Source organism: Grus americana, chromosome 2 (assembly GCF_028858705.1).
Source record: "Grus americana isolate bGruAme1 chromosome 2, bGruAme1.mat, whole genome shotgun sequence".
Lineage (NCBI taxonomy): Eukaryota > Metazoa > Chordata > Aves > Gruiformes > Gruidae > Grus > Grus americana.
The window spans coordinates 166,426,481-166,438,717 of NC_072853.1; the positions used below are offsets into that span (position 1 = coordinate 166,426,481).

At 51.5% G+C, this 12,237-nt stretch overlaps 1 protein-coding gene across 1 annotated transcript in view; it reads left to right on the forward strand.

The window, feature by feature from the left end:
* The first annotated feature begins 336 nt into the window (after nucleotides 1-336).
* WNT9A (Wnt family member 9A) overlaps nucleotides 337-12,237 on the forward strand; it is a 62,397-nt gene continuing 50,496 nt past the window's right edge. The window contains exon 1 of the mRNA XM_054817351.1: nucleotides 337-482. Within this exon, the coding sequence (XP_054673326.1) occupies nucleotides 388-482 (95 nt within the window). The 5' untranslated portion in view covers nucleotides 337-387. The remainder of the gene's footprint in view (nucleotides 483-12,237) is intronic.

Here is a 12,237-nt window from a genome sequence, read left to right on the forward strand (position 1 = left end):
GCCCTGCACACCCGTTCCCTGCACACTCACCCCCCGCACACCCGTGCCCTGCACGCTCACTCCCCGCACCCTCACTCCCCGCACCCCCGTTCCCCGCACCCTCACCCCCCCGCACCCCCGTTCCCGCCCCGCCCCGCTCTCTCCGCCCCGCCCCTCCGCGCCGCTCCCCCGCCCTCCCCAGCTCCCGCCTCCCGGGGGCGAGTCCCCACCGCCTCCCGCCCCGCCCCTCCCCGCCGGCCCCGCCCCTCCCCGCCGGCCCCGCCCCGGCCCCGCCCCTCCGCCGGCCGGGCGCTCGCTGCCGGCCGCGCTATAAGAAGCGGCGCGGGCGGCGGGACCGCAGCGGGCGCGGCGGGGGAACGAGATGAGCAGCGCCGGCGCCGCTGCAAGATGCTGGATGGACACGTCCTGCTGGGATGGCTCTCCTCCTGCGCGCTCCTAGGGCTGCTCGCCTGCGCCCCGCGGCCCTCCGCCGCCTACTTCGGGTAGGTGCTCAGCGCGGACGCGCCCGCACCCCCGCTCCTTCTTTTTAACTTTTATTTTATTTTAGGTTTCTGTGTGGTGGGGTTTTTTTTTTGTTTCCAAAAGGGGTTTTGCACCTTGCCCTTCCCGTCCGAGGTGGGGATGCTGCTGTGCGTCTGCTGACAGCCTCCTTCCCTCGGTGGGTGCGGGCATCCCCTCCACCGGCGCTGACAGCCGCCCCGGGAGAGGGGTACGGGGAGGGGCAGCCCCGTGTCTCTTCCCCTTGTCCCGCCGCTCGGAGCCGGGCGACCCTAATCCCCTCGGCGGGCTGCCTGCCACGGCGGGGCTCTCCGGGAGCTGCAGGTTGCAGCCTGCCAGGGGCTGCCGTGCTTTTCCCGGGGGCCGCAGGCAGAACCTCTGCGGGCAAGGGAGCGTTTTGCTCTGCCCTTCCCCGGCAGGGTGAGCGGCGGTGGCCCGCACCGAGGGGACCCGCAGCGGAGTGGCCGGGGAGCTCGGCTCCAGGTGCGTACTGTGACCCCCCCCACCAGCGTGAGAGACAGCTCCGAAAAAAACTTTTTTTCCCCCAATTTAAGTGCGTGCCTCAGCACCAGGTGCTGGCAAGCGGGTCCCGACATCACCCCGGCGGCCTTGTTGTTTTATTTTTGGGGGGATGCGTGCCGCCGTCACCACCCTGGGACGGTGCAAAGCTTATTCCCGAAAGAGGTGACGGTCCCCCGCGGGTTGGGCGCGGAGAAGCGCGGAACCTCCGCATCCCGCTGCGCTCACCTGTGCGCGGTGCAGCGGCGCGGCCGGCAGGGGGCGCTACCGGCTCGGTCCGCGCCCGCTCCGCTCCGCGCAGGTGGATCCCGCTCCCCCCACCCCCTCCCGGACCCCCTTCTCCCCCTTTTCTCCCCCTTCCTAGGGCGAGAAGCTGAGCTGGAGGAGCCAAACAAACCCGCTCACCCCCTCTCTTTAAAGCCCGCTGTAGCAAAGGGTCTGCTGTTTTTCCATCTGCGCAGCCCCCACCCCTTTGCTTATTTGGGGTGTCGGTAGGACACGCTTTGTAGCTGCCTCTTGTCTGTTTTAAAGACCTGTCACGAAATGAGGTTGTCTTGTTGAGGGGAGTGGGATGCGAGCACCTGATTAGAGGTTTTGGTGTAAGTTTACTCAAGAGTGATGGTTCTTGCTGCTTTTTGGGATGTTGTATTGTGGCCGCTGGTAGGAGCCACTGGACCAGCCCTGGAGAATGTTTTAGCAGACTTGAGGTTTTCCCCCCTCCTCTTTCCAGTAAAACAAATCCTGGTGTTGAGGCTTGTCCATTGCTTGTGGTCTGGCAAAGTTTTCCAAACAGTGCTACTTGCATCTTCTGTTTCCAACTCAAGAACCATTTAACTTCCTGCTGTTGGGGCTGGTTCTCTGAGGAAACAGCCTGTGCTGTGTGTGCAGGCTTTTAGGAAAAGCCCTCTTCTCCCCTAGCAGCACACAGAGGGCTGTACCGAGCCCTTTAGCTCGTGTGTCTGCTGAAGACCACCGGCACTGTGCAGTTGTACTGTGCTTCAGGGACTGACAGGGCTTGTAAGGAGTTTGGCTGTAACCCTCCTGTTAAGCCGTGTGGTGCTGGTATCTGCTGTAGTGCAGCAGGTAACTCATTCCAGTTGCTTTTGGGATTTCTTTCTTCTGACCTCGTGTGACTGGTGTAGATTTTAACTCCAGAGGGAAGTGTTGCTAGGTCTGTCCTGACCACTCTGGGTTATTCCCTGTGTCTCAGTACAGCTGCTGTTTCTGATTTGAGACTCACTCTCTGGCAATAAGAAGGGGAGAGGAGATGCAGCCAGATGTAAACCCAGCCAGATGTGCACTCTGGGGCTGCTGCGGTGTGTAGCGAAGTTTGCTTATGCAAAGCATCCTGCTCTCTGGTTAGAGCTGCAGCGAAGGAGCAGCATCTGCTGCTAATCTCCTCTTTGTTCTTCCAAGAGGCCTAAAGCAGATATTGCACTTGCTGAGCTGCTGGGGACATGGGGAATAGTCAGTGCTGAGGTCCAGGGTCCCTGCTAATCCCTAGCGATATGTGATCTAACAAGCGTGGAAGGGCTGAGCCCTCCTTGCTGTGGGCTTCTGTATATTGGTAAGGAAAGAAATCTTACCTGGTAAAAGCTGTATGTTTCTGTGGAGCTCTTGGTGGCTCTGCAAGTGCCCCGTAAGGCTTGGTATGAGCCCTTCTTGCCATGCCTAGAACAGTAGCCACATGCATGGAGGAACTGTTTCAGGTGAGGAAGCACATCTGTTTGTCCTAATATAAATCTTTCCTAAAAACCTGGATGCATCACCCTTTGCTCAGGGGCTGTGTTGAAATGCTCAGTTGATGCAACACCCTTTCTAGGCAGGGGAAGGGACATTCCTTCCCTGTCCAAGACATCATCAAAGCCACCGTGACACCTTTTGGTGGCCTGCTAGACCATCTGCTCCGGGTTTGAACATCCCCATCAGAGGTGGTGGGGAGCAGAGCACACCAGGCGGCTGTGTTAAACAGATGTCATGCTGTAGCTGCAGCTTAGCTGCTCTGTTCTGCAGTCTGGTGGGGGATAGGGACAGCTGTGGATGATCCCTTCCCCCCCCATCCCCAATGTCTTATTTCGGGGAAAGAATTCAATGTCTCCAAATGTGTGGCCTGGCAGGGAATTAGTGCATGGGGACAGAAACCGGGCACGGTTACATGATAACAAGATTGTGTCAGCATGTAGTTATGTCTGTGCCTGCCCCACAGGGGCAGCTAGCGAGTGGGAGGGGGGATGCTGGGGTGGGAAGGCCATGGCTGGAGGCTGCTGCTTCTCTGTCTGCCTCTGGTGTCTTAGAGGGATGCACGAGTAGCCAAAAATGATAAATGCCCTCTGGAAGTACGGATTGGTGTATGTGAGAGAAAGCATTGGTGCAGATGGGGCCCTTGCTGTCTTGCTCCATCCCCAAGCTGCCTGGTTAGGATGTGTGCTGAAGGTAACAGTTCACTGGTCTGGGGTGAAGGCAGGGACAGCCTTGTCCCTTGCCTGGGGTTATGCTGGTGGTCTCAGTGGTGCTCCCTGAGCGTTGCTGATGTCCTCCCTGGTGTGGGAGAGGTGGGTGTCAGCTTGACCTGGAATTGGTACACAGCAAAAGCGGGACCTGAAGTGATGCTGCTGTGTAGCAGTGAGCAGAGCTGAGTCCCTGTAGGCACCTGCTCAGAAGGGGCTTGTTAGCCCTAATTACTGATAAGCAGGCTGGCTTCAGGGCTGTGGTGATGCTACAGCTCCGAAGCCTTGTCTGATATGACACTTGATGCTAGAGAGGAGGAAGCATGCCTGCAAAGCTGAGCAGGGCCTGATGGCTTGCGGTAGGTTTAGAGTTGTGCATCAGGATGCCTGATGGTGTGTTTTAGGGTAGGAGTACGGATGGGAGACTGTTACTGGCTGAGTCTGTACCAGAGGGGGAAGCATTGCCTTGAGATAAGTGTCAGCTGAGACTGGCTCGTTGAGATGAACTGGCTGTTCTAAAAGTGAGCCTGCTTTTATGTTCAGCCATCTCCTCTGCAGCTGGGCTGTCTGAAAACTAATTTGCGCCATATTACAACTGGCTGATGGGGGTAGTTTGGAGCAGCCCCAGACTGCCGGGATCCCTGAGAAAGCATTGCATTTCACTTTTTTCCCTGCTTTGCTTTTCTTATGCTGTACAAGTTTTGAGTGTGGGTACCCCCCCTTCTTCCCTTTCCTCTCTCAAATGTGGCTAGGAGGTGGTAGAAATGCCATAGAGGCATCTGGGGAATTGTGTTGGGTCTTGCACTACTGGGCTTTGGAAGTGGCAGATGACAAGATTAGCCACGCTGGGGTGACATGCAGGCTGATTAACTTCAGTCCTGCCGTACCCTGGTGCTAGCGCGAAGGCAAACTGGCCTGTAAGAGCCTGCTGCTTTCCTGAGCCGCCTGGTCTGTGGATCTGACTGAGGCTGCAACCTGTCCAGACCATAAATCGTTCCCCCTCTCTTTCTGGGTGTTCTGACTTATAGTCTGATTCAGTTTTGATGCACCCCTTTTTTTCCCTTGCTGGAAGAAGTGTTGGTTTCTGCAGGTTGGGATTTGCTCTGCTTTCCTCCAGCAGCAGCAGGAGCCAAGCAGCTCTGCCCTCTCCGCAAACACTTGTCAAGACAGTAGTAATGTTACAAGTGGCTCATGCTTACATACTGTTTATATTGACAGATTGCAATGTTCTTCATAAATGTAACTGATCTGTATACTGCACGCAGGCAACAGGAACCCTTAAATGCTTGCGTGGGGGAGAGGGAGGGAGGGGAAGCATAGCTTGCCCTGATTTACCAACACATCGCTAGCAGGAGCAGGTTCCTTACTGCATGGTAGAGGTTTTTTTGGTGTGGGAAGTGCAATATATTTTTGTTCCCATTGGCAGGTGCAGAATAGGTATCCCTGTAAGCTTTAAGTGCTGCTGGGGTAGAAATATTACATGCCCTGCAATTCAGGGTGTGCTTCTGCTAAGATTTACTTAGAAAAGATCTGAATCTTGCACTTGAAGTATTCAGGGGCTGTGACCACCCCGATGGGGTGGGCTCTTAGAGGGGGGCTGAGACTTAGTGTGAGTTTCTGAACTCCGCTGCTACAAGCGTGTGGCATCAGCTTGAATGTCATCTCCAATAAAAGCAAGCCCGCTGGTGCTGGCAGGCTCTGCTGCCTGTTTTTTCCAGCCTGTGGGATATGCTAGGTGCTAACATGGCAGTTGCATATCAAGAATTTCTGTACCTGTCACTTGATGGTAGTGTGGGGCCACACACTAGTGTTTGCAGCTTCGGCTGAAGGCGTGTGAACTTCTTGGGAAGCTGTTGCGTAGCCAGGCCACAGCGCGTTGGCTTTCCAGACGCGCCGGTCGTCTCTGGCGTGTGTGAGATGGAGCAGCTGGTTCTCAGCACAACCCAAAAAAACAAAACCTGGACTCGGGTGGCGAGGGAGGAATGCGGCACACAGGCAAACACAGCTGGAGCGTAAGGAGGCAGCTCCTGGGGCTGGGAGGGTGGCTTTGCCATCCCATCCTGTGGTGGTTCTGCCTCTTCTACATGGTGATGCTGGTTTTTAAGGTGCTGGATTTTTGGTTTTTTCTTGGAATAGGAAGGGTGTGCCTGGCTTAGTTTGTTTTTCCACCCCCCCGGCGCCGCTTCTGAGCGGGTGAATTCTCATGTAGAGACTGATCTGTCTGAGCCCTGACTGGCTTCTCTCCCCAAAAAAGGCCTCTCTGGGTCAGTTGAAAGCAGTGTTTAACCTCCATTTCTTTGTGAATGGGACCCCCATGCCCAGAAGAAGCATTTGCTTTGTAGATGCTTGAAGGTGGCACTGGAATTGATGAAGTTCTGTAAGGGTGGTGACAAACCCAGGAGCATTTGGAAAAATAACTCTGCATGCTGCTGAGGTCCACCAGAAAGCTGGAGAGGGTCTTTTTACAAGGGCGTGGAGTGATAGGACAAGGGGTGATGGCCTGAAAGAGGGTAGATTTAGATTAGATGTTAGGAAGAAATCCTTCCCTGTGAGGGTGCTGAGACCCTGGCACAGGTTGCCCAGAGAAGCTGTGGCTGCCCCTGGCTCCCTGGCAGTGTTCAAGGCCAGGTTGGATGGGGCTTTGGGCAACCTGGGCTAGTGGAGGGTGTCCCTGCCCATGGCAGGGTGGCTGGAACTGGATGGGCTTTAAGGTCCCTTTCAACCCAAACTGTTCCATGTTCTTCAGCTCTGGGGACAAGGATTTGGCCGAAATTGGGCTGGGAGGTACCCAAAAGTTCCTTCCACCTGCAGTACGCCTGGAGGATGGAACAAAGCTTTATTCAGACAGGGATTATATGTCTTGGACTCATGTACTGGCTTGACCATGTTGCTTGAGATTTGGGAGCTGCTATCTTCTGCCTCAGTTTCCCTTACTTGGAAAGACATTGGGGCTATTTTTTGCTGAACTCAACTTAATGGTGAGCATTGTATGTAGCTTCTCTGTCCAAATACTCTTTTTTCACAGGGGTCACCAGTGCTACAGATGACTCCCTAGAGGGGAAGATGGCTTGTTAGGAAAATATTAAGTGATACTTGGCAAAGCAGGAGGAGGCCGGTGACTTTCTTTAGTGTGACTGGTGATGCAGAACCAGAGACCAGGAATCTATAGGACTCTGGTCTCCTGGTGAAAGGCCTGGTCAATGATTAACTTGCTTTCTGGAAGCTGCTAACAACAATAAAAGGGAGTCCAGCCCCACAACCCCAACACAAAAAGCTCATGAGTGTTTAATAATTAAAGGCCTTGTGCTTTATCGCAGGGTAATGAGAATCGCCTTAAGGCTTATTCAGTGGTAGGTAATTGAATTAGGTTGTGGGATTGGGAAGGGGGAGGGTTAAGTGGAAGGTCTGGAAGACTGCACAGAGAAGCTGGTGCGATGCTCCTTTAGTTTGAATCTTTCTGACTGGACTGGCTTTTGTGAGTCTTTGCTTTCTTCATTTTTCTGTCTGCGTAACCTACTGTGCTTGCAGCCTTGGTGTAATTGCCTCCTGGAGAAGATGTTCCTGTCCCAAGGATGCGCATCCCATTGCCTTAATTTAGGGAGATGCTGACAGTGTGTTTATTCCTGGTGAAATGTTGATATTTAAAGACTCCTTGAGATTTTTTGGTGGAGAAGCCAAGCCAGAAGACATCACTGAACTAAACTGTCTGTATTCTTGGAGGAGTCTGACTAGCCAGAAGAGGTACTGAACCCGTGAGCATCACCAGTGTTTCCATTGCACGAAGCAGTTTTTGGTGCAGAGCTGCAAGGAGGTGGTGGGACCTAGAAAGCTTAGCTCAGAATAGCTGAAGGCTGGAATGCCTCCCCTGTCCCCCTCATGTCCCTGTGCATAGCTATTTTCTAAGGTGGACTTGTGTTGGAAGAGGGTTTTGAAGCTTTTTTGGAGACTGAGGAGATGCTACATTGAAATACCCATGTGAGGGAGATTGTCTTGGACATGCTTTCATACCACCAATGGTGTTGGGGCTTCTGCTGCCAGAAGCCCCACGTAGATACCCTGCTCCAGATACATAGAGCAATGTGGCACCTTCAGGGCTTGGGTTCTCTGGTCACTCGTGTTCTGTAGCGGACAAATGGGACAACTTTACCCTAATGTTTGCTGTATGAGGCATTCGAGAGGAGAGAGAGCTCAATGCATTAAAACTGTCTTAATCTGCTGCTGTATGTGAAGACTCTCTATGCCAAACCATAAGGCTTACAGCTACCTCCTGGAGAAAGCCCTCTTGGGAGTGATGGCACTTGTTTAGTTCGTGCTAAAGCCTATTTTAGACACAAACTTCTTTACCCCAAGTTTCCTGACTATCCAGGTAGCAACCTGCCAGCTTCCCAGTGCTTCCCTGAGGGTGTGCGTGAAAGCAATCCAAGATGTCTCATGTACCTGGCTTTCCAGACTGCAAACATGCTGAGCCTCTGGCTTCCCTCCATAATGAAGCAACCTTTCTCTCTGCAGCCAAGAAAGCTCTCTAGTGGCTTGTAGCATGTTAATGCAATTGGTTTCTCAATCTGAGCAGCCCTCAAGCAGACGGACCAGTTGCTTGCACTGTTAAATGCTGATGGGGAGGCTACTGCTCCTCCTGCAGAACGTGACTGCAGGGAGACTGGTGCTGCAGGTCCTTGACCAGCACAGGGTCTGGCTGCAGGTAGGGTATGTTTTCCTGACTTACTGGGTGCAGAGCTGGGGAGCCAGCTCAGGTCAAGCTGAGTAGGAGCTAGGAACTATTATGATGCTGGGTGGAAAGGGTTAACCCTTTAGAAGCTGGGTTTTTTGATGCCTAGTCTTAAATTTGTCCTCTTTCCCTGTTTTTAACTGTGCTTTTTAAGGTTCCCTCAGATTGTGGCTGTAAGTGCTAATAAGTCTTATCTCCTGAGATACTGTCATAAAATACTTATGAAGTTTATCAGCTCAGTAAGCTTTACATTTTATTGTAATGCGTGTTTGCACTGTGCTAAGTGGAACAGGGAGTATTTTGACTACATGGATAAACATAGCAGTTATGGGATTTGCTTTAGCCGATAGAAAAATCTATTCTGACTTTTTTCCCTTAGCTGTTGCAGAGAACTCTATTTCAAATGGATCCAACAGCTCCTGCAGGTGCTATGTGGTCTTCCAGTCTGCTTGTGACCTTACATCATTCTTCTACAAGGTGTGGGGAGTATTTTGTTAATTCAGTTGCTGAAGGATTTCTTTTGGGGGAAGGGGAAATGACAGGTTAAAAAAACTTGAACTCTTCCTTTGGAAAGAACACAGCAAAACAGCTCTTCTATACATCCACAGTAGAACATGCAAACTCAACAGTATCTGACATTAATGCTGAGTCTGTGCTGGCTTGGAAGGTAGCATGGAGCGTGCAGTTCATGTTGATGGGATGTCAGGCTGTATGGGAGTTGGCATGAATTTTATGAGCAGATTCATTTGACCTAGCTCATTAAAATAGCATTAATTGGATAGCCAGATGCTTATGGAGTTTGGGGAAATTAGCTTGCTCTGAATTCTGCATTTGCCGTGCATTGGATGGACAAATTGCACAATTGTAGCAAAAGTTTCCTTTCTTGGAAAAACTGTTCTGAGCCTTCCAGAGACTGAAGTAGCATAATTGGCCATTTACTGTGCATAGTAGGAGGTAGCTTCTTGTGCGTGGAGCAACATGTATTTCCCCTAGATGTGAATGAAGTACTGAGATGCCTGTAGGAATATCTGAGCTTTGATTAAAAACCTGTTAAATGGCTCTGGCCAAGGCAGTACTGGGAGGAATGGGCAGAAGTTTAGCCAGAGCCTTGGGTTGCCTTTGGGGAAACCTCTCAAACCAAACTGTAGAGCAGCTTCCCAAAACAAATAGGGTCAAGCAACTGTTGCTTTTGAGACCAAGTCCTTTGAGAAGAGGTCAGCAGATGAGCAAAATAATTTGCTTCCATCTGCTCTTAGTCTATATAATTTTTTCCTCCTCTGTTAAAGTCCAGCAAAATCAACGGTTTACTTTGAGATACACAAGGGTGTGTCTTGAGTCTGACCCCTGGGTGATGCCTTCATGTGTAACATGCAGGTAGGTGAGACAGGCTGCCAAGATGGATTGCTTTGATGCACTGACATTGGGTTTCCTGCTTCTGTATCTTAAGCACCTCTTAACTTCTTCCCAAAAGGAGCTGGTCATGACTCTGCTCCAAAAGCACCAGCACTGCCAGATGAGCATCTACTGAGGTGGACTCACCCATGTCTTAAAGAATACCTCTTCTAACTTCCAGTCAGAGCAAGTTATTACCCTTTAAATTCCACCTCTGCAAAGTGGCTTATTTATGTTCCCTGCTGTCATCAATCAGCTATATGTGACAGCTTCCCCAGCTCTGCATGTGGGAGTGCACTGTGTGTTGCTACAGCGCGTGTAGGAGTGCACTGGTGCTAGCTGACCCTTCTGTGGGCTTGACTGGGGGGGCCGTGGGGTCACCGAGTGCTCGTGTTGGAGGAGTGTTGAGCTCTGGCAGGTTGCTCTCATGACTTGGTGTGATTTTTGTAGACTTCCCCACCTGAGTGCTTAAAAGAAACCGCACGGAGGCATTGCTATGCCCTAGTCCTCATGATCTGCCTACAGATAATTCCTAGGGTAGACCTTGCTGTGTGAACCCCTGCTGAGTCGGGTGCATTGACTGGCTTTCACTATTATGGTGAGCTCAGACCTTTAAATATCCTCATTGTAATGTCTTCTCTGCGGGGTAGATTAAGATTGGTGATCTCATGCTTGGTATTGCAACAAAGCAAAGCTGGACAGCCCTGGGGGGCATAACTGCACTTCTGTTGGATTGCAACTGAAGATTGTAGGCCAAGCTGGTTCTGCTGTGAAGTTGGTTCTGCATGTTGCAGAGGACCTCTTGTGGGACTTTCCAACTCCATATTTTAGGATTACTGTTAGTAAACACCTTGTTCTGAAGTTGCCAAGGTGAAGCATTCAATCTTCTGGATGTTGAGGTAGCTTCAGGCATAGCTGAGGAGCACTGAGCTTACAGAGCTTTACCCTGGTGACCAATACAACGCTTCACTTGGGATCAGTGCAAAGACCTCTGGTAGCTGACTGCTGGTAGGGTGTGTTTTTTGGTGAGGATCTACCCTGCTTGGCCTTAACACCAAAGCTCCTCACTCTGCCTGCAGGGAGGGTAGATGTCTTACCTGCAGGAGGTCTGGCAGATCCTTTTCCAGATGGCTTGCTTCTCCCAGATGTTGCTATGACTTCAGTGTCTCCTGATTGCCATGGAAAAGCAGTCAATCCTGTCCCCTGTGGGTGCAGAGCCTCTTCTAAGGCAGTGCCTTTCAGCATTGTGGAGTGTAGGTGAGGGCACATCAGACAAAGCATTGCAAAATAGGCAAGTGAAGAAAATGTCCTTTCACTTGAATTTAGCTTAGGAAGGCCACCGTATTTTGGTGTTTCTCAGCTTCTATACATCTTACTGCTCTCTAGTCTCAAGCACAAGTATCCCAACCCACCAAGATCTGAGGAGGCCTGGATACCTCCTTCATAGTCTCAAAGGAGGCTTCTAGTGTCCCTTCTCAGGTACGGGAGCATCTGTACCCACTGATGTAGGATATGTCACAGCACTACATTCTCCTGGCTCTTGCAGCAGCGCTGCTTGTAGAGCTGAGCTTCTCTACTGTGTGGGATTGGCTTTGGTCTTGCTCAGGTGAGTTATGATATGAATGAATGAGCTATGACATCAGAGTGTCTGGGAGCGAGGTTCAGCTCAGGGTGGGGTGTTCACCTGGGAGCCCAGGCACCTGGTGGGACTGGGTGTCTGGGAGACAGCTGAGTGTGACTGCACTTAGGATGAGGATCCAACTTGGGCAAATCCTTTTGGGCTGAGGCTGATTATGTTGGTGTTGGCTACGGTGACCTCTCCCAGAGCAATCAATGACTTCAGTGGAGCTCGCCCAGCTCAGTGACACAGCGTTCAGCTTACTGCTCTGCTGCAAGCCCTGCTGTGCTACAGCTCTCCAGGGCTGCCCATCTCCTCTGACAAGAAACCCTACCCTGGAGCCCAAACCCCTCTGGGGACAGTTCACCAGAACTGATACTTTATTTAAAAGAACTGACTTGTTTGGCTTAATCTTGACAAAATTCTTTTCTAGCCCTAATCCTCTTCCAGTGTAAGGTGAGATCTTGAAATACCTGGCAAACTTATAGCATAGCTCTTTCTGCATCTCTGGGCCTCTCTGTAATCAAAGGTGAGGGGGGTAGGGATGTTTTCAGCCCCTGCCAAAGATAAATCTCCTGCTGGGAGCTAGCAGGAGCTATTTCCCAGTCTGTGGTTAGCAAGCTGATCTGACAGGCCAGAGGTGAAACAGCTACTTGAGCTGAATTACAGGGTCTAACCAAAGATCCAGCACTTCCTTTGGCTCATTAGCATGGCTGTGTTGCATCCCTGGTGACTATTTCTATCTTCTGGCTTGTCCCATGTTGACTCTGGAAATCCAGAGGCTTAGCATGAGTTTGAAGAGAGGACTGAAGCTGAAGAGCTGCTCTTGGGAGAGTGTGAACTTGATTAAACAAGGCTTTGAGCAGTGGTCAGTGTTATGTGGTTATTCTTCATTTTGCCTGGTTGAAGCCATAATCTCCATGCTGGTTTTTGCAGCTGATGAAAATGTGTTTATAGGCAGAGACCTGTCTCCACAAGGTGCGGGACAGATGCTGGACCAAAGAGATAGCATTTGGAGGGGAGTGGGACCAGGCATA